General features: G+C 32.0%; 1 protein-coding gene across 2 annotated transcripts in view; it reads right to left on the minus strand.

The window, feature by feature from the left end:
* Positions 1 to 844: 844 nt before the first annotated feature.
* LOC134267292 (receptor-type tyrosine-protein phosphatase S-like) overlaps positions 845 to 21450 on the minus strand; it is a 35937-nt gene continuing 15331 nt past the window's right edge. Inside the window, exons 14-23 of one of the 2 annotated variants that reach the window (XM_062749515.1) lie at positions 20437 to 20526; positions 12363 to 12444; positions 12053 to 12143; positions 11295 to 11371; positions 11041 to 11175; positions 10805 to 10930; positions 5195 to 5352; positions 4549 to 4684; positions 3920 to 4022; positions 845 to 1658 (exon numbers count right to left, since the gene is read on the minus strand). In XM_062749515.1, coding sequence (XP_062605499.1) covers positions 1639 to 1658; positions 3920 to 4022; positions 4549 to 4684; positions 5195 to 5352; positions 10805 to 10930; positions 11041 to 11175; positions 11295 to 11371; positions 12053 to 12143; positions 12363 to 12444; positions 20437 to 20526 — 1018 coding nt within the window. In that variant the 3' untranslated portion in view covers positions 845 to 1638. Of the gene's footprint in view, positions 1659 to 3919; positions 4023 to 4548; positions 4685 to 5194; positions 5353 to 5655; positions 5808 to 10804; positions 10931 to 11040; positions 11176 to 11294; positions 11372 to 12052; positions 12144 to 12362; positions 12445 to 20436; positions 20527 to 21450 lie in introns of both variants that reach the window. The other variant, XM_062749516.1, reaches the window with a different exon arrangement.

The following is a 21450-nucleotide window of genomic DNA, read 5'->3' on the forward strand; positions in this document are numbered from 1 at the left end:
TCTGCTTCAATGAATATAAAAATAAGTCTTCTAATAACGGAGCACAATTTGTACCCATGGGAATTCCAATAGACTGTTGGAATACCTGGTCTCCAAAAACCACATAGATGTTGTCAATCAGAAGCTCAAGCATCTTCTTGATGTCAACTTCAGAGTACATATGTGTGCAATCAGAATCTGTTTTAACAAAATAATTTTGCAAATGACCAATAACGAGGTAAGTAAATTTACGAGTCCCATTTTTATTGAAGAAGCAGCTGTCAATGATATCAAAAAGCCTGGATTTTAATTTGTCGTGGGGAATTGTTGTGTATAAAGTTGAAAAGTTTTTAAGCTGTTGAATTTTGTAAAATCTTGTGATTTCAAAGTGTCCAAAAGTTCTTTAGAATTTGAATACTGTTCATTATTTGCATATTTTACAGAAAGAAATAATATTGAGATAAGTTTTACGAACAAACAATGTACAAAACCAGCTTTCATCAATACCCCGGTATTTAAAACATGCCACATGAGAAAATGTTTGAAGTAATTTTATTTTCTGATTGAAGTATAAAAATATGTCAGATATATGTGCATATGAGGTATCACTTGTAATTGAAATTATGAAAAAAGCCAATAATTACTTTTTTATTTGTCGGTCTCAAAATTGCAAAGTTATACAGATATTTAAAAAAGTTAGTAATTTTCTATAAAAAGCACTCAAATTGGAAAAATAAAGAAAAGTAATCAAAATCATACATGTAACTACAAAAGTATTAGAACGAAAGAAAACTATTATTAAAATATATTTATTGCACTTATAAGAATTTTGACATTTAAGAATGCAAAACAAAACATCTCTATTAATCAATTGTGATTAATTAAATTTCGTTATTAATTTCACTGAAAGTGAATTATGTTAAGCATATGAAATCAATCCAATGTTAAAAAGGAAAACTATTATATAGAACTGCAAATAAGAAAGAAAGGTAGGCAATGTAATAATTAGGTAGATATAATCACTTTACTTGTTTTAAATTTTCAGTTACATAATGAAAATCGTAACTTCTTTAGAATTCTATAGAGTACATGTTTATTATGCTTAAACGATAATAAATCATACTGCTAAAACTATTCATGATTTTAAAACAGTACATCAAAAGTTTCACTCACACACACACCCTCACACATATACACCCTCACACAGAGAAATGCTATAAATCTATAGATACTGTGAAATTGGAAAATTACAACATATATTTTGTGATGGTAATCCTGCATTATAAATTAACAATGAAAAGACATCAACATTTTCTCTTACAAAAATACTCACACAAAAATACAAATTTTATTGTGCAGTATAACAGTTTTTGATCATTGACAATCATATCATATGATGGGAATATAGAAAACAATAGATAAAAATCAAATAAAATGCATTGTTTATTGAAATAAAAAATATGTAAAGTTAAAACATCATATAAAGTGTTGCACCTATACCTGGAAAATACCTTCATAGATGTCTATTCATGTATTTGTGTGTATGATAGAAAAAATTATAATACTACTCCCTTGCTAATTTTAAAATTTGTTCACAAAATAAGTCTGCTTATATGCTCTTCTTTCACACCTGTGTAACACAACGTATGATGATTTTCCTTACATGTTGGCATATATAGCTGAAAATAAAGTCAAAAGATTGATAATTTCTAATTTTCACTTTTTTGGGCATAACAAATTGTTTAAGCTTGTGAATCGAACGATGATTATGCTACAATGTACAATGTTTTACTTATGATTGCACTTCAGAAATGAAATATTATATAAATGGTGCCTGTTTTGTAGGGTAACATTTGAAATTGACACCCCAAGGAAAACCATTGTCAACCGACGCGTCAGCGGAGGTTGACAATGGTTTTCCGAGGGGTGTCAATTTCAAATGTTACCCTACAAAACAGGCACCATTTATTTTATTATACTGAATGTCTTATTGATTTAGGACGTCAGCAAAAAAAAAACCGTCGATCGTCTTTACGTTCATGTATAGAAAGCTTTCACACTCACCGGTTCACTAATCTCCTTATTGTTTGTTTGATACTCGAATTCGAGTCATTTATCATATAAAGTTTCGTTATTTCTGGCTCGCAAGCATGTTTCCTACACTCGCAAGCATGTATCGTCTGTCGTTTGTTGTTTTCAAGTAAGCTTTATCGGACGCATGCTTTTATTGACGTCAAGTTAATTCCGGTTCTTTCAAACGCGCAACTGACGTTTTGAGAATTCTACGGTGAACCGTACGCGCATAATTTCCACGCATGTGGCATTACCGTTGTGTTACCCGTTGTCACGTGTGTTGCTAAGGCTCAGGGTAATCGAACGGATTGTTACCTGCGTCTAAACCAATCAGATTTTAGTATTTAACATGAAAGTATAATAAATCAAGATAACGAACAGTAACATTACTAAAAAGTATACTTAACACGAAACATTCAATGCAAAGTAAGTCATTGAAACTTCCATAATGGACTATAATTACTACTTGTTGGAAAAGAAATATCTACATAATGTAACACAGAACCAGCATCTCCTTATAATGTCGTAAGCAGAGTTCAACGAAAATTTAGTACTAAGACATTCCACTAGGTCTTCTATTGATTTTCCTTAAAATTCTTCAGTGATCAATTTTATAATTTATTGAACAGTACATAGTCCCTCCACATTCCTTACCTCCAATGTGACTGTCACGATAGCTCAGTCGGGTAGAGTGCTCTGTTACAACACACTTTGAAAATTTCTGTCCAAGAGCGTTAAATTTGGGACCAAGTTTTTGCTCTTTGAAAAAAACTATTTTTATTTTCAAAGTGCGTTAATATTGACCATATTAACGCACTTTGAAAAAAGTGCATGATTTGGTCAATATTATTCAAATTTTAGGTATGATTACTAATTGAACCTGGTTGGATACGTTTTCGGTGATAATCTCATGATCTGAGGTATAGGTGTTTTTAATTTTTAGGTTGTTGTAAATGTTATGAAAGGGAAATGGGTCTTTTAGATATGATTGTTTAATGGCATAACTTTTGTTTCTTTTATAATTCTTTTTCTAGTCTGTAAAAAGTTCGGTAGATGTAGAATCTGTAATTTTAAAATATGTGATAGAGTTTAGGCCTCGCATTCTTCTTACGTGGCGTCTCTAACATACCCCTACCCAACGTAAATATCTATATCTTCTAAATTACGTTTCTAATTTAGGTAAAAGAAGTATTCCATTAGGGTAAACATATCAGTGGCCGTATGTCAAACCATACTCTATTGAAATGCCGAGTCTGTTATATAAATACATGCATATGGGTATAGCATAGACATCGCAATCGGGGAGACTAGGGGACAAACCCCCCTTTTTGCAAAGATATACATAATATAGGCATTGAAAATGTGGGTTTACCTTTTTTTTTGGTTTAGCCCCACTTTTGATTACCCCCTCTTCCCAACTTCCAATTTGCCACCGACGCATATGTATAGGAAAGATAAATGCATTACGCATTTTGAAAAAAAAAATGCGTAATGCATCTCCATGGTAAAAATGCTGATGTACAATTAAGAAATGTTTTTAAGTTTTGTGTGAGTTATTGGTGTGTGAATCACACAGTCTCACCACAAAGACATTATTTCATGAAGCGCTTCATGAAAAATATGCCTACGTGTAACATTTTAAACAGTATTATGATAATAATTTTCTTTGTACCTTTCTTATAACAATTAAAACATGTAATTTGAAGTCCACCCTATTCTGGAAGTGATTGTCATGAAATTGAGTTTAAAGGTTACACTAGACTTTCTTCGGTTAAATCGCGTGGATAACTAAGCATATACTCGGAAATCATATCACAAGCCCAAACATTTTGTATAACATACTCTGCACATGTTCAAACAGACTTACGATTTTCATGATCCACTTGACCCTCTTCGTTTTCATCGTCACTGTCCTCGTCACTTCTGTTGACAAAGTCTTTGATGCAGTCATGGATGAAAATGTACTGGTCCTTGAAGAGTAAAAAAATACCATTGATATATTAACTTCCTCCACTGCATAATAAACAATCAATACCACGGTTTGATTATCTGCATGCTTTTTCTTTCAAAAAATTCTTGACATTAATCATAATTCTGAAATGACCATAAAAAGTTTCTTTATCAACATAATACTAGAATATAACCTTCATGAATTGCCTGTGGTATGTGCGAGAATATACAATGACTTTTAATCTATTTTAACATTAATTCGTTAAATTGCTTGATATATCATATATGTTTCATGCCAACATTATTCATTCTAATTAGGTCAATATCATTTTAGATTCTTAAATATATACTAGCATTTGTTAAATTATTAAACTACATGGGAAATGAGGACTCTTTTTAAAAACTTTAAACTAATCCAAAGAGAGCTAATTAGGGGAGGTGGACTTGGTTTAATATTTTGAAAAGAAATTCATATTCCCAAATTCCTGAAATAGAATGATTATTTTTTTTTTCAAAAGATATATAGATTCTTTTACAATTCGTTACCTCAGTTTGAACCATATTTGGACGATTATTACGCATTTTCATAACATAATCGTAAATGTCGATGACATCACTGGAGCTGACTTGTTGCATCAAATAATCAACAGCAATAAATGTACCGGTACGTCCTACTCCAGCGCTAAAATAGAAGACAGTGCTTAAAATGCGTTCTTTTTTCTTTACAAAAAAGATAACATTACTCATATATATATACAGTGTATAGATTTTTAACTCCTCTGAAACCATTGCCTATGTATTTATGTAACTATTTCTAATTGATTAACAATGGCTGTTTGTTGTACCTATTGTCTATTATCTTTTCAATCGTTAACAATTTTTTCAGAACCACATTACAAATTTGAAATATTTAAAAGTATACTTAGGTTATAGGATTCACATTTGTTAAAACAAAAGGGCAGACCCTTTTACAAACTGAATATTTAAAAAAAAAAAACGGCAAGGAGAGATGAAAACAAATATTACATTGAAATTTGTGGGGAAAACCTTTAGAATAGAAATTAGAAGTTGAAGTGTTATTACATCTATAGTCCTAAAATATTAGTTAAAATAAAAAAAAGTAATATTTACAGTACATGTTTACATGCTAATAATGTTTTGTTCGAATCATGCAATATTCGAAATGCTTTACCTGCAATGTACAACAAGAGGTCCTCTATTAGTTGTAGGAGGAGGCAAATGACTTCTAACCTCTTTTGTGAATTTAAGCATAGTTTCAGATGTTTCAGGAATACCCATATCAGGCCATGCTAAAAAGCAGAATTGTTTCACTGTTTTTCTGCTGTCACCCTGCAGTGATATATAATGTTTCTATATGATAGAGTCAAGCAGGATGATGTTTATAATGAATGATATCAATATCATGCATAATCATGCAATGATAAAGAAACATACACATACAGAAACTCATATATAATGATTCAGATTATGATCTAATATATTTCATGCACACTTGCCACCTCTAAATATATTTATATATGTACATTCTGCTGCAGCATTCTTGAGTATCTGCTGTGCCATAAATCAAACCTTGTCATGTCTCTTTGAACATGCTACTAATGAAAATATGTTTTTGGCGAAGTTTCTTTTTACCTGCAGTGAACGACTATTGGACCAGGATCATTGTGGGGCAAGTATAGACGTGTAGCCCCAACAAAATTCAAGAGTAACCAAGTTGTTTCTGGACAACCCATATCTGGCCACTTCAGATAATGAAGCTGCTTAACCTTTCTTGCACGATCACCCTTATTAACAAATTTGAAATTGATGCTTATTATATTTGCTCCTCATCACTTTATACTTTATACACGATAACAATACAATAAAAGAAAGAAAGGTATTATCATACTATGATACTTGTTTTTGTAATAATTTTGAAACTAATAGTATAATACTTACACAATGTCTCTTACTTCGAATTACATTGAGTACCCCCTCAGTTAAGCAGTACATTTTCTTTAAAAGTGTAAATGACTGTCATTCTGGGACTGGGTAGTTCATTAATTCAAAGCTAAGACCTTGAATACTTTGTGATAAAAATATTATTGCAGAAAAAAGTGACTGTGTTAAAGCAAGAAGAACAATTACAAAGTTAACCCTCTTTCTCAAAAAGAATCATTAAATAAAGCAAGCAATAAACAAATAAAACAAACACGAAAAAATGATACATTGTAATGATAAAAAAGAGACCCATGTGCTACAATAATAAACCTATGTCATCTTTGCCCCCTTTTTTCCGTTTTAAAAACCACTGATGACAGCTCATGCAAATGTAAACAAAATTTCAAAACTGTCACAGTAGCTCATTTGCAATCGCACTATGATCGGAAGGTCGTGCATCTGAGTGGCACTGAATGCAGAGTGAAGGTGTGAAATCTTGATATATATGGTGCCGTCTCTCTATGAGCACAGGAGTCTGAAGTTTTAATCGTCCAAAAAAAAAAAAAAAAAAAAAATCCGGAAAATTTTTTTCCTACCCTCAACTAAAAAAAACCCAGGATGGCAACGTGTTTTGGGGTGACCCACCTAAACAAATAAATCTGGGCTTGGCCAGAAAAATCTCGCGACTAATTCAGTTTCCGGAGCGTTTTTGTTATTCATTTAATGTGAAAAATTCAATCTGCTTGACGACTACGGGCCGTTCCTAGCCCCTTTTCCATTTGACAGCTCATCCTGGACTCCATGCCACTAAACCGGAAGAGAATCTCGCAGTGTATATTGACGTTTATGAATACTTGTTCAAATGAAATAAAATAAATAATTGTTCAACGTAATTTTATTCAGTTATTTTAAATATATTTAAGAGAACTTTAAAAAGTTATTTATTCTTTTTCTTACTTGTACGACGATGTATACCAAGGACAGATAATTCAGTTTTTACAAGCGCCAAATTTAAATCACTGAAAAGCCATGTCGACAAAGAGCCAGACAGTTAGACTAAGCGCCCTTATAAAGCATTATTTTGTTTGAAAAATATATCTTTTTATTGATCACGTATGGTAACATAAAATTGTACATGAAGTTTTACATGCATTTTTTTTGGTTCTTTTCTTCAATTACGTCATATATTCACCTCGGAGTTCACTTCCGGTTTAGTGGCATGGAGTCCAGGATGAGCTGTCAAACTGGAAAACAGGCCATGAACAGCCCGTAGTCGTCAAGCAGATTTGATTTCTTAACTTGAATAAATAGGACAAACACTCCGGATACTAAATTAGTTGCGAGATTTTTCCGACCAAGCCCAGATCTATTTGTATAGGTGGGTCCCCCCAAAACACGTTGCCATCCTGGGGTTTTTTTAGTTAAGGGTAGGAAAATTTTTTTCCGGAATTTTTTTTTTTTTTTTTTTTTTTTTGACGATTAAAACTTCAGACTCCTGTGCTATGAGTAAAAAAATTATCGGAAAAAGACAAACAAATCAATCAATTAAAATTTCGAGGTCAATTTCAAGAAGTAAAAAATGAAAGGTTTACATGTGAAATACTGTATGAAAACCCTTGCAAACAGCAATTCAGGAGTTATTACCAAAGTTAAAGTCTTTAAAGTCTTCAGAAAGTAAGAAACACTCTTAACTACACTAATAATGTCGTATCAAAAAGCATACACATGTGGAATCTGAAATCCATAACATCTACATTTCAAAATTTGTGGCAGAGAATTAAGTTGTTGCAGTTGAAGATCAAAGCCCATGGTCAATTACATAAGGTGCTGGTACCTCAAGAAAAACTTTGACACAAAAAACAATCATGAGCCCAAGCATAATCCTTTCAAGAGGTAAAGGTCAAATTCTTAGACTAGGTCATGAGGTTAAATATGTAGATAACCAAAGTAAGGTCTTCGCATTTCAAAAATCATGTGGAATATAAAAGCCCTAGCACTTTCTGTTCATATGGATCGTCGAAATGAAATCTTTAAATAAACCGCAAGGAAAATTAATATTTTTGTAAAAGCCCTACGTCAACCGTTAAATGGTTCTTGCTAAGCTTACAGTTAAGAAATTTTTGCAAAGTAGGGCAAGATTTAATGTCAAGGTAAAATACATTGGAACCCAAGCAAATCTTTGCACGGAATACTCTTGTAAAAAAATAGTAAGACCAAGGACGAACTGTTCAAAAGTTTTGGGTAAAAAGTTGCAGATGTCCCTCATTCTTTGAGTACAAAAACATAAAAAAGAAAGAAAAAACATAATTTCCACAGAAATATAAACCCCACGTTAGCTAAAATGAATCCCAGCGAAACCGAACGTGAAAACATGAGGTACGAGGATACTTCTATGAAGTATACGGAACAGTATTCGACATAAATGTCCATAAAACAAACTGGAGCAGAGCAAACATGAACATCCAAAACATCAGAGGTGGGATCAGGTGCCATGGAATAGTGACCATCCCCTGCCGACCGGTCACACCTGCTGTGTGCTCCTTGTCATGATCGGGAAATAACAAAGAAATCCTTCGACAATTCAGTGTTTAAATATTGGTAGAACAATAAGTTTGAAAAACACCTATCAGCATTTGACTAAATGATAAATTGTAGCTGCTGACAAGGTCATTGTATCGACCATAGACCTAATGAAATGATGACAATAAACGAGACTGTTGATATTCTTGTTTCATCAACTTGCCTCTCAATAACCTACCTCGTTTAAGAAATATGAGGGATGATCAAAAAATTCGCAAACTAATTGAATAACTTTTATAAAAGCAATGAAAAAGTTTTAGTGTTGATTTTTTTAAGTAGTCCTCTCCAATTTTAACGCGCATCTGCAACCTTTCTTTCAATGTGCGAATCACGTGATCTAGGCGGTCAGGTGACATGATCCGCAGCATTCTGTTTCAGAAGGTGAAGGATTTTTCCTGCTATTATATTTCTTACCATGCAATTATTATTATTTTTTTTATAACAAAACACAGTCTATTTGTCAGAAATGGCCAAATCTCGACAACAGTATCGGTGGATAAGGATATTCTTTTTCAGAGAGAGCATGGTGATAACCATAACCCGTGTTCTCTGTCATGTGACCTTCGTTTATTCAGTGTGGATAAAGTATGGGTGCCTTGTGTTTTGTTATATCTGATATTTTTTAAGTGTAAATTAAACAATATTTTAAGGATTTTATAAACATATTATTGTTAAGGTATTTTATATTATATTAACTATTTTTCTAGTTTTCAGTTTGCAGTCTTTCAAATCAAATCGCTTACCAAATGACACATTTCTTACCCATCTTGCTTTTACTGGGAGAATTTACCGGGTGTCAGTAAATACAAAATTTACAACATGACATGTTGTAAATTTTGTATTTACTGCCAACCGGTAAATTCAAAATTTACAACACGACGGAATAAACATAATTTATAAACATCTCTATTCCTTCACAAAAACAATCAATCCAATTAGTAACTGTACTTCTGGCAAGTCTTTCATTTTCATAAACCGTGTACAAATTCTTATACATGTATACTACTGCAAAGGATTTTCCAAGATAAACGATTGAATTTACAGCCGTCCGTTGCTCCAGTACGACTGAGTCAACCATTTTTTGTCAATTGATCTGCACAAATGACGTCATTTTCATACTGTGACATCACAAACACAGAGCAAACAAGTCATATTCTATTTATAGAACATGTGTTTAACGCTAAATGCGCCGAATTTCATTCTGATTTGAGTTGTGGTTTTGTAAATGTAGAGATAGTTCGCGAACATGTTTGTTACCCCTCCTAGCTCATACATAGAACATGCTCTTGCGTATCGAATTATCTGAGTGTCATCTAAACCCCGTATGCACGTAATGAAAGTTGTCATAGCATAAGTAAGCTGCCGATTGAAAAGTTAAAGTCATTGCGTTTACGGTTGTTAGATCACGATTGACTTCATTTCAAGAAAAATATGAAACAGATGTGTCAGACTCTGTGGTATCTTCTGTTTCAAGCTCATCGGGATATATAGAGGATATCTATATTGTGTGATTTGATATTGGCTTTATCCAACGAGTTGAAATGGTGTATATATTCACGAGACTTGGGGAGGGGGGGTTACATCGGTCTTCAAGTAGCCAAGTAGCGTCTTTTTCATGCTATTTATCATTCATTTTATAGGGGTAAGAATTTTTAAAAATAAAGTATCAATAAAATAAAATCTTATTCCTAGGGATCGTGTCAAAACCGGTCGTGCTATTGATAAAGCATCCAACAATGGATAAAGCATAGTTTTATCCAACTGGTAGTATCATCCACACGTATGAGATAAAATTCAATATGTTTTGTTTTTTAAAAATCCGTACAGTTACAGCATTTGTCAGATTTGCCTTCAATGAAAAAAACCTGGGTCTAAGCCTGAAAAACCTAGGTGGAGTAAGCATCCCTCGCTCGACTGGTCATAACCTTTGCTGTATGGTAGTGTTATTAGATGTAAATCTAAGCATAAAAACAATTACATGCGGAGTAAAGATTAATCCTGACGTCGCGGATGCGAATCCCACTGTGGGACGCGCGGAGACCGGTCCTTTGGCTGAGACCGTAATAACTATGGTCGCAGTGTTGACACAATAAAGAGCCCCCATTGCTCAAGGGACCTGAGTGTAAAGTTTAAATCAAAAATTGAAGCCCTCCACTGGCAAGCTGTGGCGTCTCCTTGTGAGTAAAAATTTTTAATAGAGAAGTTAAACAACAAAGTAAGAAACAAACAGACCAACAACTCAGTAATAAACTGTATTTTCAAATATAAGAAGCAATCTTACCAACTTCACTGACATCACTCTTAGAACATAATCTGGAAGGGTAGATTCTGATTCGATTTCAACCACAAGGTCTCCGTAATATACAGGTTCTCTAGTTGTCTCTGGCCAGTATATATCACACTTTCGCTGTAATATTCATAGTTTGATATATTTTCCGGGTTCGAACATATAACTCTGAAGCATATTCAAGATGTACTAACTTTCCATAACAAAGTATCTGTTTTTAAAACACTTACCCGGCCTCTCTCTACCAGCTGTGTTAGCATAACAATTATACTGACATTTTGCTCCCAAATCATTCGCCAGAAGTCATCACGAGTGAATGGTAGAGGTCCCTGTGTTGCGATATATTCTCTTGGTGAAGAAAATCCCTTACAAGAGAAATACAGAGTAGGAATTTATAAAATACGTACACGAATATACGTGCATTGATTCATGCTTGAAATATTACATCATTAAATTAGGAATTTATCTGAAGTAGGCATTTTACCGGAATGTAATTGGCGTTTATATAATCAGAACCTTCGTCATCTTCAGTTGGAAGCAGTTTAACTCTACTGTGGTCATCTGTTTTAATATACCAAAGTATGATATGAAATGATTTTCTTCGAAATCGAAAGAAAAAATTAAGCGAAGAATATTAATATAACATGTCTCTAAATAAAACGCGCTTAAATATGTCTAAAAACGACTTAAAGGTGTTACACATTAAACACAGAAAAAAGTATGGTCCCATAAACTATAAAGGTGTAAAACTCGAGTATAATATGTAAGTTATGTGATCTTTTTGTATAGTGAATTGCACTTGATAAAGAAGTGAAGCTTCAGTAGCATCATTGTTTATAACTTAGCATAAAAAATACACTGTAAATTTTGGTAAAATTTAATCAAAAGATGACAGGTTACAAAAATCATAAATTTTGCATTTAACTCAAATAATCTATCATAGAGTTTCATAAGGAGCATTTGTCAAATAAATATACTTTCCTATATTTGAATTTGAAATGAAATGAAAATCAATATTTTTTTGGTAAAGTACAAATAGCATTTTAAAAAAATGAAAACATTTTGTAAAAGCTAGTGCATACGAATATTTCTGTAAATTTTTCTAGTCTACAAATCGTGTACCACTTTTGATTCTTACCATAAGTAGCTTTAAACATAGTTGAGTAGATATCCCTGAGATCCATTTGGAAATAGTTTTTTTGACTAATTTTTCAAGAGGTGTCTAATTTTACAAATACTTACAAGATAAAATATTGGTATATCGGTTCTTTATTCTGTTAACCTGGATCTCCGCAGCTTTTGTGCTGTGGGTTGCGCAGGTCTCTTTTATTAGCTAAATGACAGATAAAAAAATTACAAAAGGTCCATCCAATGATTTCACATGCAATGAGGAAAACATATAATACTAAAATGAATTGAAAACAAGATACATTTGTAAAACACTGATGTAATGAAATATATGAAATAAGTTAACGTACCGAACAATTACAACCTTTTGATATTGATGAATTTTGAATTAAATTGTTATTTTAAGACACATTTCAGTAATTACCTTGTATTCATGGGAAAACTCCAGATTACTATCAGCATGCATATCCTGAACATGGGAAGCAAATTCTGCAATCTTTATTGGCCTAAAGATAAACAATGATACAAAATTTAATTTTTCATTAACATTACATAATTAATATACCTAAGAAATAAGGTATCCTTTTTTAGTTTTATTGGGATGTAAAACGGGTTTGTCATGCACCTGATCAAATCCCATAACGCCCGAAGGGCTTTATGGAAGATTTGATCATTTGCCAACCCGTTTGACATCGCAATAGAACTCAAAAAATGATACCTTATTACTTATATTTTTATTTGTGACTCATTTATTACAAACAGTAAGATACTAATGTTTTTATCCCATAAATAATTTATTTTTTTTAACTCAACGGCATAATTTGAATGTGTTGAACACGTCGATCACTTTTGATGCCACAATGAAATTACGTAGATCGTGTATGACTAAACAATCAATTCATGGTCACACGACGAAAGTGTTTCACATAGGTGTAAAATCGACTTGTTCATATAATCTTATAATAGGGCAAACATTCGCAAATCTAAATATCATGAATTGACAAAGAATTTTTTGCTTTCAGAAAAAGCAAATATATGAACATTGTATAATTGCAACAAGAAAAATATTTCTGGCAATAATTTAGTAAATGCACAAAAATCATGATCATAATTATGAATAAATAGAGGAGACGAAAAATGTACACAATTCAGAGTGAAAATAATAGCCACACAATTTATATGAGGACGTGTCAACTTTCGACTAGATTTTATTTTTATGTGTGTTACAAAATCATTGTATCAACTATGGAATTTGCGAAATTTTGACTTTAAAGGAGACTGTTGATTTCGTTCAATCATCAACGTATACAGTATACGAAGGACGTTCAATGAATAACGTCATCAGCTCGATGACATACAACATAGAAATCATATGATATTAAGCTTGACTTTCTCTCATTATTGAATCTTCAATGGGTTGATAACAGTTTATGTGACCACTTTTCATCACATAGTTCTATTATGAGAAGCTGGAAAACAAGGGCTAGTCGAGACACTGCATTCAAAATGAATAGTCAAGAATCAGTAAACTAGAGTCAAATTAAACTTTACTTCCATTAAAGCTACGGTAAAACTTGTTCAGATTCCCAAAATATATTAACTGAAATATATGAAATTTACAGCAATCAATGTCTATTTTATACAAACATGAGCAGGTGCATATCAATGATCAAAAATGATATAATGGACATCAAACAACAACCGATGTATATTTGCGAAATTTCAACCAATTATCACTGAGTATGTTTGATTGACTTTAAGACACATAGGAAATTTGATAGACATCATTTTGGAGGTAGTTCACACTGTTTTAAAGAAACATTTGATAAGAAAAATGTTTAATACTCCAAGGGCACCCAATATTTTGAAAAAATGAGTGTAAACGACAGCGTGTAGGAATATCTAGCCAATTATTGTAAAAAATAAAAAAAATTGTACTTATCCATGTTTGTCTGAAATTCAAACAGATAGTAAAACTTGAATCCAGTTTGCTTTAAACCCTCAAAACAAATTAACAATGAGATACGCTTGACAAAAAGCAAAGGTCTGAAAAGAGCAAAGAATAGCAAGAGGCCTAAAATAGTTTTATATGCTATTTTCTTAAATATTAGTGATCTTGTTATTTAAATTATTATTGGAGGAGTAATTTCAATTTCTAGAAGAGCCTAAAAAGCAATTTTTTTGCAAAAAAGTGAAAGGTTTATGAGAGGATGAGCCAGAATGAGGAATCTACTACATTAAATTTCTTATGACAGCGTCCAAACCCACAGGCCATGAGGAGTAAAGGGGTTCCGGGGATAAAAAGAAAGTTAATGTTTTGTCACAACAACAACATTGGCCAGCACTTTCAACCTTTGACTTGTTTTATTTCCCAAACTTGAAAAAAAAAACCTTCCAGAAAGAAAAAAATCAAGTACAGGAAAACATAGGATCTTCCATATTTCAGTATACTAAGGGTCATACTCAAAAATGTGTTCTAAAAACAACTAGAAATTGAATAAAAATGTTCCGGACATGTGTTTTAATTAAAAGAGAATGTTTTAGTTAAATCATTCAGACTAAATCATCGAAAAGCGTTTTTTGCTTCTTTCCGAGCACCGATGACATTATTTATTGAACGTCCCTCGCATGTCTTTGCTTGCCTCCTTAAATAAATTGTTCGTACGCAGAACATGCTCTAACAAATAGAATCAACTGATATACAAAAAGGCTATATGCAGATGGAAAGTTGACGACAGAAATTCCGTAACGAGTTTGCCAGTAAAGCTTTTAATTACAAATGAAATGTGTAATATGTTATATAGATCTGTGTCAAAAGTGAAGATAATTATACTTTTTCTTTATATATTTCAATGAAAACTAAATTTTGTAAAATCACCGGCAAATGGTCAATTTTTGACCAATTTTATTTTTTATTTCTATGCTTTAACCAAAAAATGTGTCGCTATCTTTTTTATACAGATCTAGATTATTACATATTTAGTTTTTAGTAAAAGTTAGTTCATCACTTAATATCAGTTTTAAAATTCAAGATCATCGTTCACTAAATAATTCATTGCGAGTTGGTGACATAACTTTTCATGTCGCACTTAAAATACATTCACACTATTTTTAATCTGGTTCTCAGATAAAACTGCTGTTTTTATCAACTGCAAAAAATTCTTGGATTATCAAGATATTTATGGTAAAATCTGTCAAGAATTGTTGTTAAGGTAAGTCACTCCTGAAATTTGTTATATCAAGGATTTTTTGAGAAGTATATTTTGGATAAGTACTCATAAAGTGTAACTCAAAATCGCAAGGAAAATAGGGGGTCAGTGTGTATGCTACTGATCTACGGTACATTTAAGTTGACCTTTTTGCACTTAAATTTCATCTCTTTGGTTAATTACTTTAACCCTTATCATATTTGATTAGATGTAAGCATGGCAATAAATATAATCTTATTTAACGTAAAATAATTTGAATAATATTTATCATTCAACAAATCTTGCAAATTAATGCGCGTAAATTATTGTGTGACCTTTTTGCACTAAAAAACAACATATTTGGAGTATTAAAAAACTTAATAGTTAATAAGAAAAATTTTTCTTATATCAAACTTTTTATGACTTGAGTGCTGATCAGTTACAAGTATCGAGTAGTTTAAAATAATGAAAGAAAAAGGTGGGGTCAGTGATGTTAATTTTGAAATATTTGTCAAAATATGTGATTTTCAGGCAAAAAATGGTGTAAATTTGATCTTGACTTTTATATATTTTCATTTTTTGGAAGAGTTTGTTGAGGGAAGGTGTAAAACTTAGTCTAAAATTATAAATTCAGACCTTTATTAAATATTTTTAGCAATATCAAAACGGAAAATATTCTCCGAGTAAAAGTATGTGAGGCTAAATTTCCATTACATTACATTTTATAAATGTGCAGATTCGCAGAATTTTCTGCTAAATATCCTTCCACCAAAAGAAATAGTCCCTCATAAATCTTGCTTTTTTGTAGATTTTTGAGCAGTTTTTTCATTGAATGTTCAAAAATTTACATTGTTGAATTTAAATATGTTATAAAAATTGAATTTTAATAAGTAGTTTTGAAGTAAAAGCTTCTGCGTGAACTTTTCTAAAAAGCTGACGAGTGACTTACCTTAAACCAGTGCTTTTAGAAAATGTTGTTTTCAATGAGTTATAATAGAGAAAAAATAAAATTATCTTTACTTTTGGCACACATCTGTATCTATTATGAGACGAATTCACTGGGATGTATCGAGGCAGAGTAGAGATAAAAATTAATATAAGTAATTGATGAAACATTGTTTTATATATATTTTATATATATATATATATATATATATATATATATATATATATATATATATATATATATATATATATATGTAGGATCTCCCATGTGTTGTAGTTAGATTCTATGTATCCCATGTTTAATACTTCACAACCGATGTTTTACACTGTTTTTATATGGGAGTCTGCTCTATTTTACTTCATCACGCTAACGCAAAAACCATTGTGACGTCATAACTGCACTTAAGTGTGGGATATGAAAACAATATTACATGAGCTATATCCACGGGATAAAGGGGTAAACATAGGATAAATAGAGGATATCTATATTGTGTGATTTGATATTGGCTTTATCCAACGAGTTGAGATGGTCTATATATTCGCGATGCTTGCCGAGCGAATATACACCATTTCAACGAGTTGGATAAAGCCAATATCAAATTACACAATTATAGATGTCCTATTTATCTCATACGACTTTTTTTTTCAGCAAAACTTTGAGACTTCCCCTGCGAAACTACATGAATGATTGCTTATTCAAATTGATGACGTATAACTTGATGACGTAGCACCCTTGATGTTTACATGCCTCCAAAGAAAGTAGATCGCGTTCATAATTTAGAATTTTTGCTATCTGCGTCTTTGAAAACATTATGTGACAATTGCTGGAGCTTTACATCGAACGGACATCTCATTGAATGTTGTAAGGACCATGGGATCGTGAAAATGAACTCTCTGGACGATGGCAGTACAAAACGTGTGAGGCAGGGCTAGGGGCCTCCTTGTAGATTCATTGTTGATCCCTGGTAAGTTTCACCTACATTACTAGGTAGGCATTCGTAGTATAATATAAGAAAGCATTATTGAAGATGTTAAAGGAATCTTATAACAACAACTTAACTGCTAGGCTTTACTTTCTCCGAAGACGAATTAATGGGGGGGGGGGACGTCTGTCTTCAAGTAGCCAATACAGGTTCCTTGATAAAATAAGACACTGTTTTGACATATACAAGTCTTTTCTTTTTGCTTTCAATGATATTATCATTCATTTTATTAGGGCAATAATTTTCACAAATAAAAATTTCAATAAAATAAAATCTTGAAGCGAGGGATTGTGTCAAAACCGGAAAAGCTATTGATAAAGCATCTACCCGTTGATAAAGCATAAGTTTATCCAACGGCCTGTATCACCCACACGTGTGAGATAACTATAAATCTCACTTTATAATCATTTCAAACGATTTCTCTTTCATTAAAATAATGAAGATAACGAACAGAAATTTTAATTCAGAGTCCATGGATACAATAAAATTGTGAGCAGAATAGTTACTGATCCCTGAAAAACACCAGAAGTGAAATTAGGTGCCATGGATGATGAAACATATGGAGATAACGAACAGTATTCCAGATCAAAAGTCCATAAAACAATACAAAATAGGAGCAGTGCAAACTGGAATTCCAAAACATCAGAGTTGGGATCCGGTGCCATGGAGGAGTGAGCATCCCCTGCCAACCGGTCACACCCGCCGTGTGCTCCTTGTCACGACCGGGAAATAATTTTAAATCAAAGTACTGAAAGCACTCATGGGAGTTGAACGTGGTGTTAAATAAAATCTTTGATCGGGAGGTTAAGTGAGTGAATAATATTATTATTTCAAATACAGACAACCGTTTCAGATGTTTTGAGTTGCAAAAATTTTGAGAAAGACATTCAGAGACATTGAATAGCAAAAAAATGCAGGGGCCATATTGTTGCCTGCCTGCATTACTCCTTTTTTATACCTCCTGCTTGAAAAGCGGGAGGGTATCTATTAATCTGGATTTCCGTCTAATCTGTTTGTAACGCTTTAGGTATACCCATCTCTTATCCGCAACTCCTCTTACACCACTGAACGAAAATTTCATAGAATCTTTATTACATATTGCCGTTGTGCACCTTCTATTACTTTTCCATCCTACACATATTTTGGGTTTCCCATTGCAAAACATGGACACTGCCATTATATTCATATTAGAGGCGGTTGATCATTTATATAATTCACTGCTCACAGTCTTCAAATTCGTAAGATATTTTTCCTTGGCACCTTTACCCATGTGTTATGAAAATTCAGTTTCGCAGAAATAATATCAATGTTGATAAAATGTGGATTTTAACACAGCATCCTTTTAAGAGCTAAAAGGTTTGTTATATAAATGTATTTCAATTACACGAACATTATACATGGAGTACGTCAGAACTTAATCTTTTTTAATATTGTGAAGAAAAAAGCAATACCAAGTTTAAAACAAATATTTAACAACCAAACATAAAAGCAGTGGTACATGTAAATGTGAGAGTTTGTGTGCGTACGAGTTATCTGGTATGAAATTGAGGTTTTCCTTTTATTAAAAAAAAACTTCATTTTGTTGTTTTTACGAAATGATTTTACGAAAACATCAGTGTCCGTTTTTTGGTTTTAACATTTATAACAGAGTACTAGATTTACCGCTTTTGGCAGGTGATACTGCTGATTTAGTAATAAATACGCAAGTTTCCTAAAGTTTTTATGCATAAATGAATATATTTAAACCAAGAAAATGTTCATGAAAAGTTTGAATAAATTCTGTGCACCGGTAAAAAAGAAATTGCTAAAAATCTGGGACCGTCAGGCGTCGGGACGACTAGATTTACCGATTGCCGTTAGTATGTAGAGTTGTCGATCGTATCTTTTTCAGTGTATGACGCCACACAAAAAATGAGTTCCATAACGAAAAACTTTTGAGGTTCTTTATAATTTTGTTTTACTCTGAACGAAATCTAATATTCAAAATAAGATTACTTTATCATTATTACATTTACTTACAATTCAAATTATGAAAATAAGATCAATTCAGGAGAAAATGACATGAACTATTTGTGGCGGATGTTTACGCATGTTTTCTGTTGAATATCATCGGAGTAATCAGCCGACACAGTAACCTCGCTTTCGGCTCTATATAATCAACACAAATTACTGCGCATGTTAAATACGTGATGACCATGGGAGATTGAACATAGTTCAACTCCCAAAAACCCGTCGACAATTCAGTGTATAAATAATGGACTAACAAATAGTATGAAAAACTTCATATCAGCATATGACTCAATGATAAAATATATGTGCTGACAAGGTCATTGTATCGACCATAGAACTTACGAAATGATGACTTTAAACGAATGACGTTACTATGTCGGCATAGAACACCCATCGTGTGCTCTTTGTCATGATCTGGTTCATGGAAAATATTTTCAGGTAAACGGAGAAATCTAATGAAGTACAATTTATGATGATCCGCGTGACATCAAGTACCTGTGATTAGTAATTTTTATCACTTGATATAGAAACACGTTAAGTTGGAGATCAACAGGTAACATATGAAAATTGTAAAGATTTTAATGATTATGTAAGGGTTATAGCGACTTTGTTAATACCATTAATTAAAATAATAAACTATTATCTTGGAAACACTGTGTGTCGATTTTAATTTCTGAAAAAAAATCTGATAATCAATATCAGACAAAAGATAATTGGATTCTACTAACTAAATAAACAACAATTCAAGTCAGTATTTTTATTGTGTTCCTGAAGAATTTGATGCACATAGACTGAGAAGTTGACACGTGCATCTTTTAAGGCATTTTTTGCTAATGGATGTCTTGGGATTTCTTTATGTACCCGAGTTTGATAAGGAGGCTATAGCGGTTAAGCCCGTTCGGCAGGATATGCTTACTCCGATCCTCAATCTATAGCATCCTGCCTCTGGTGTTTAATTTTGTTGGCTTGCAATATCTATCCATTGTTAAGGGATATTAAAACACATATGCATAAATGGTCAGGAGGTCGACCCTGGGACAATTTGTAATTCGGTTTCCTTCTCACATAAATGACACCCTTGAGCCAACAGCAGTGCAAACGACCTCATCAGGAATAAAGGTTCGAGCTTTTATGGGTTATATTTGGTATCATGTATATTGTACGAATATAGCAAATAATAATTTATTAAATTTATTAATTTATTTTGTTAATTTTGGTATCTTCACATTTTTAAAAATTATTTGATACATATTTTCTGAAATTATTCCTATTTCATAAAAAGAGAGGGACTAGAAAGCAGGCTAAAATTCACCGAATTGTAAATATTTGTTTCCTATACACAGTGTAGGTACTTGGGTTAATAATATAATACCTTGGTTTTGAAACACTTTCCATTTCCACTGTAGTTGAAAACCCTTGATTTTCCTGACCCGGGTCTGTTGATTTACCTTTACTAAATGGTCTGCAAAGAATGAAATAAAAATGCTGTGCAAGTAAAATGAACTTACTTAGTAAATGTAAATGCATTTTAAAAAGTCATCTGGCATATTTAATTATTTATTTTTTGTAAAAAAAATTCTTTATTTTATTCTTTCAAACAAACATTAATGGTCCATGAATATTGGTCTTGCAATTATTAATTAGTACGTTCAGTTTGACTTGGCTATGTTGGATTTTTGAAATTCTGTCGATCGAATCGATAGTTTTTTTTCTGTTTTTGAATTACATGCATTTTGCTTTTGCATTCAATCGTACTTTTTTTCCCTTTAGGTACAAAGATAAAATTTACTTGAAACAATTTTTTTTTTAATTTTTAAGGACAGTTGATGTGATATTATGAAATCGATTTCTATATGTATTTATTCGTTTTTATTAATATTTTCATATCGTTTTGAGAAATATAATCTTAAAATTTGATTAACCAAAAGTTCTATTGCGCATCTGGATTGAGTTGCCTGCGTAAAGTTTTATTCTTTGATTTCATTGGCTCTTTCATTTGATTTGTTATTTCCTATTTTGTCATAATACATTTTCATTATAAGTATAAATTTACCGCGCTTTACCTTGTAAATCAGAGCAGTAACAAGTTTTCAAGAAAGAAGTATATTTCTACTCCAGTGTCCATCATACGCATCTTATGGTATGTAACTTTTATATTTGATTATGTGTTTCCTTACCATATAAAGATTTGATTTACTTAATTATTTTGATTGCAAACTTTTCACTTTATTGTATTTTTGCATACAAAGTTATAACATATATAATGAGTCTGTAAGATTTCAACTTGGACTGTTTACAGTAAACAAATTTTCTTAAGCGTATACTGTAGGTAAAATATCTCAAATGTTATTTTCACAATTTCTGTAATTTTGACTTATTATGTATT

Source organism: Saccostrea cucullata, unplaced genomic scaffold, assembly GCF_032062105.1.
Source record: "Saccostrea cucullata isolate Sc308-1 unplaced genomic scaffold, CSIRO_AGI_Scuc_v1 ctg742, whole genome shotgun sequence".
Lineage (NCBI taxonomy): Eukaryota > Metazoa > Mollusca > Bivalvia > Ostreida > Ostreidae > Saccostrea > Saccostrea cuccullata.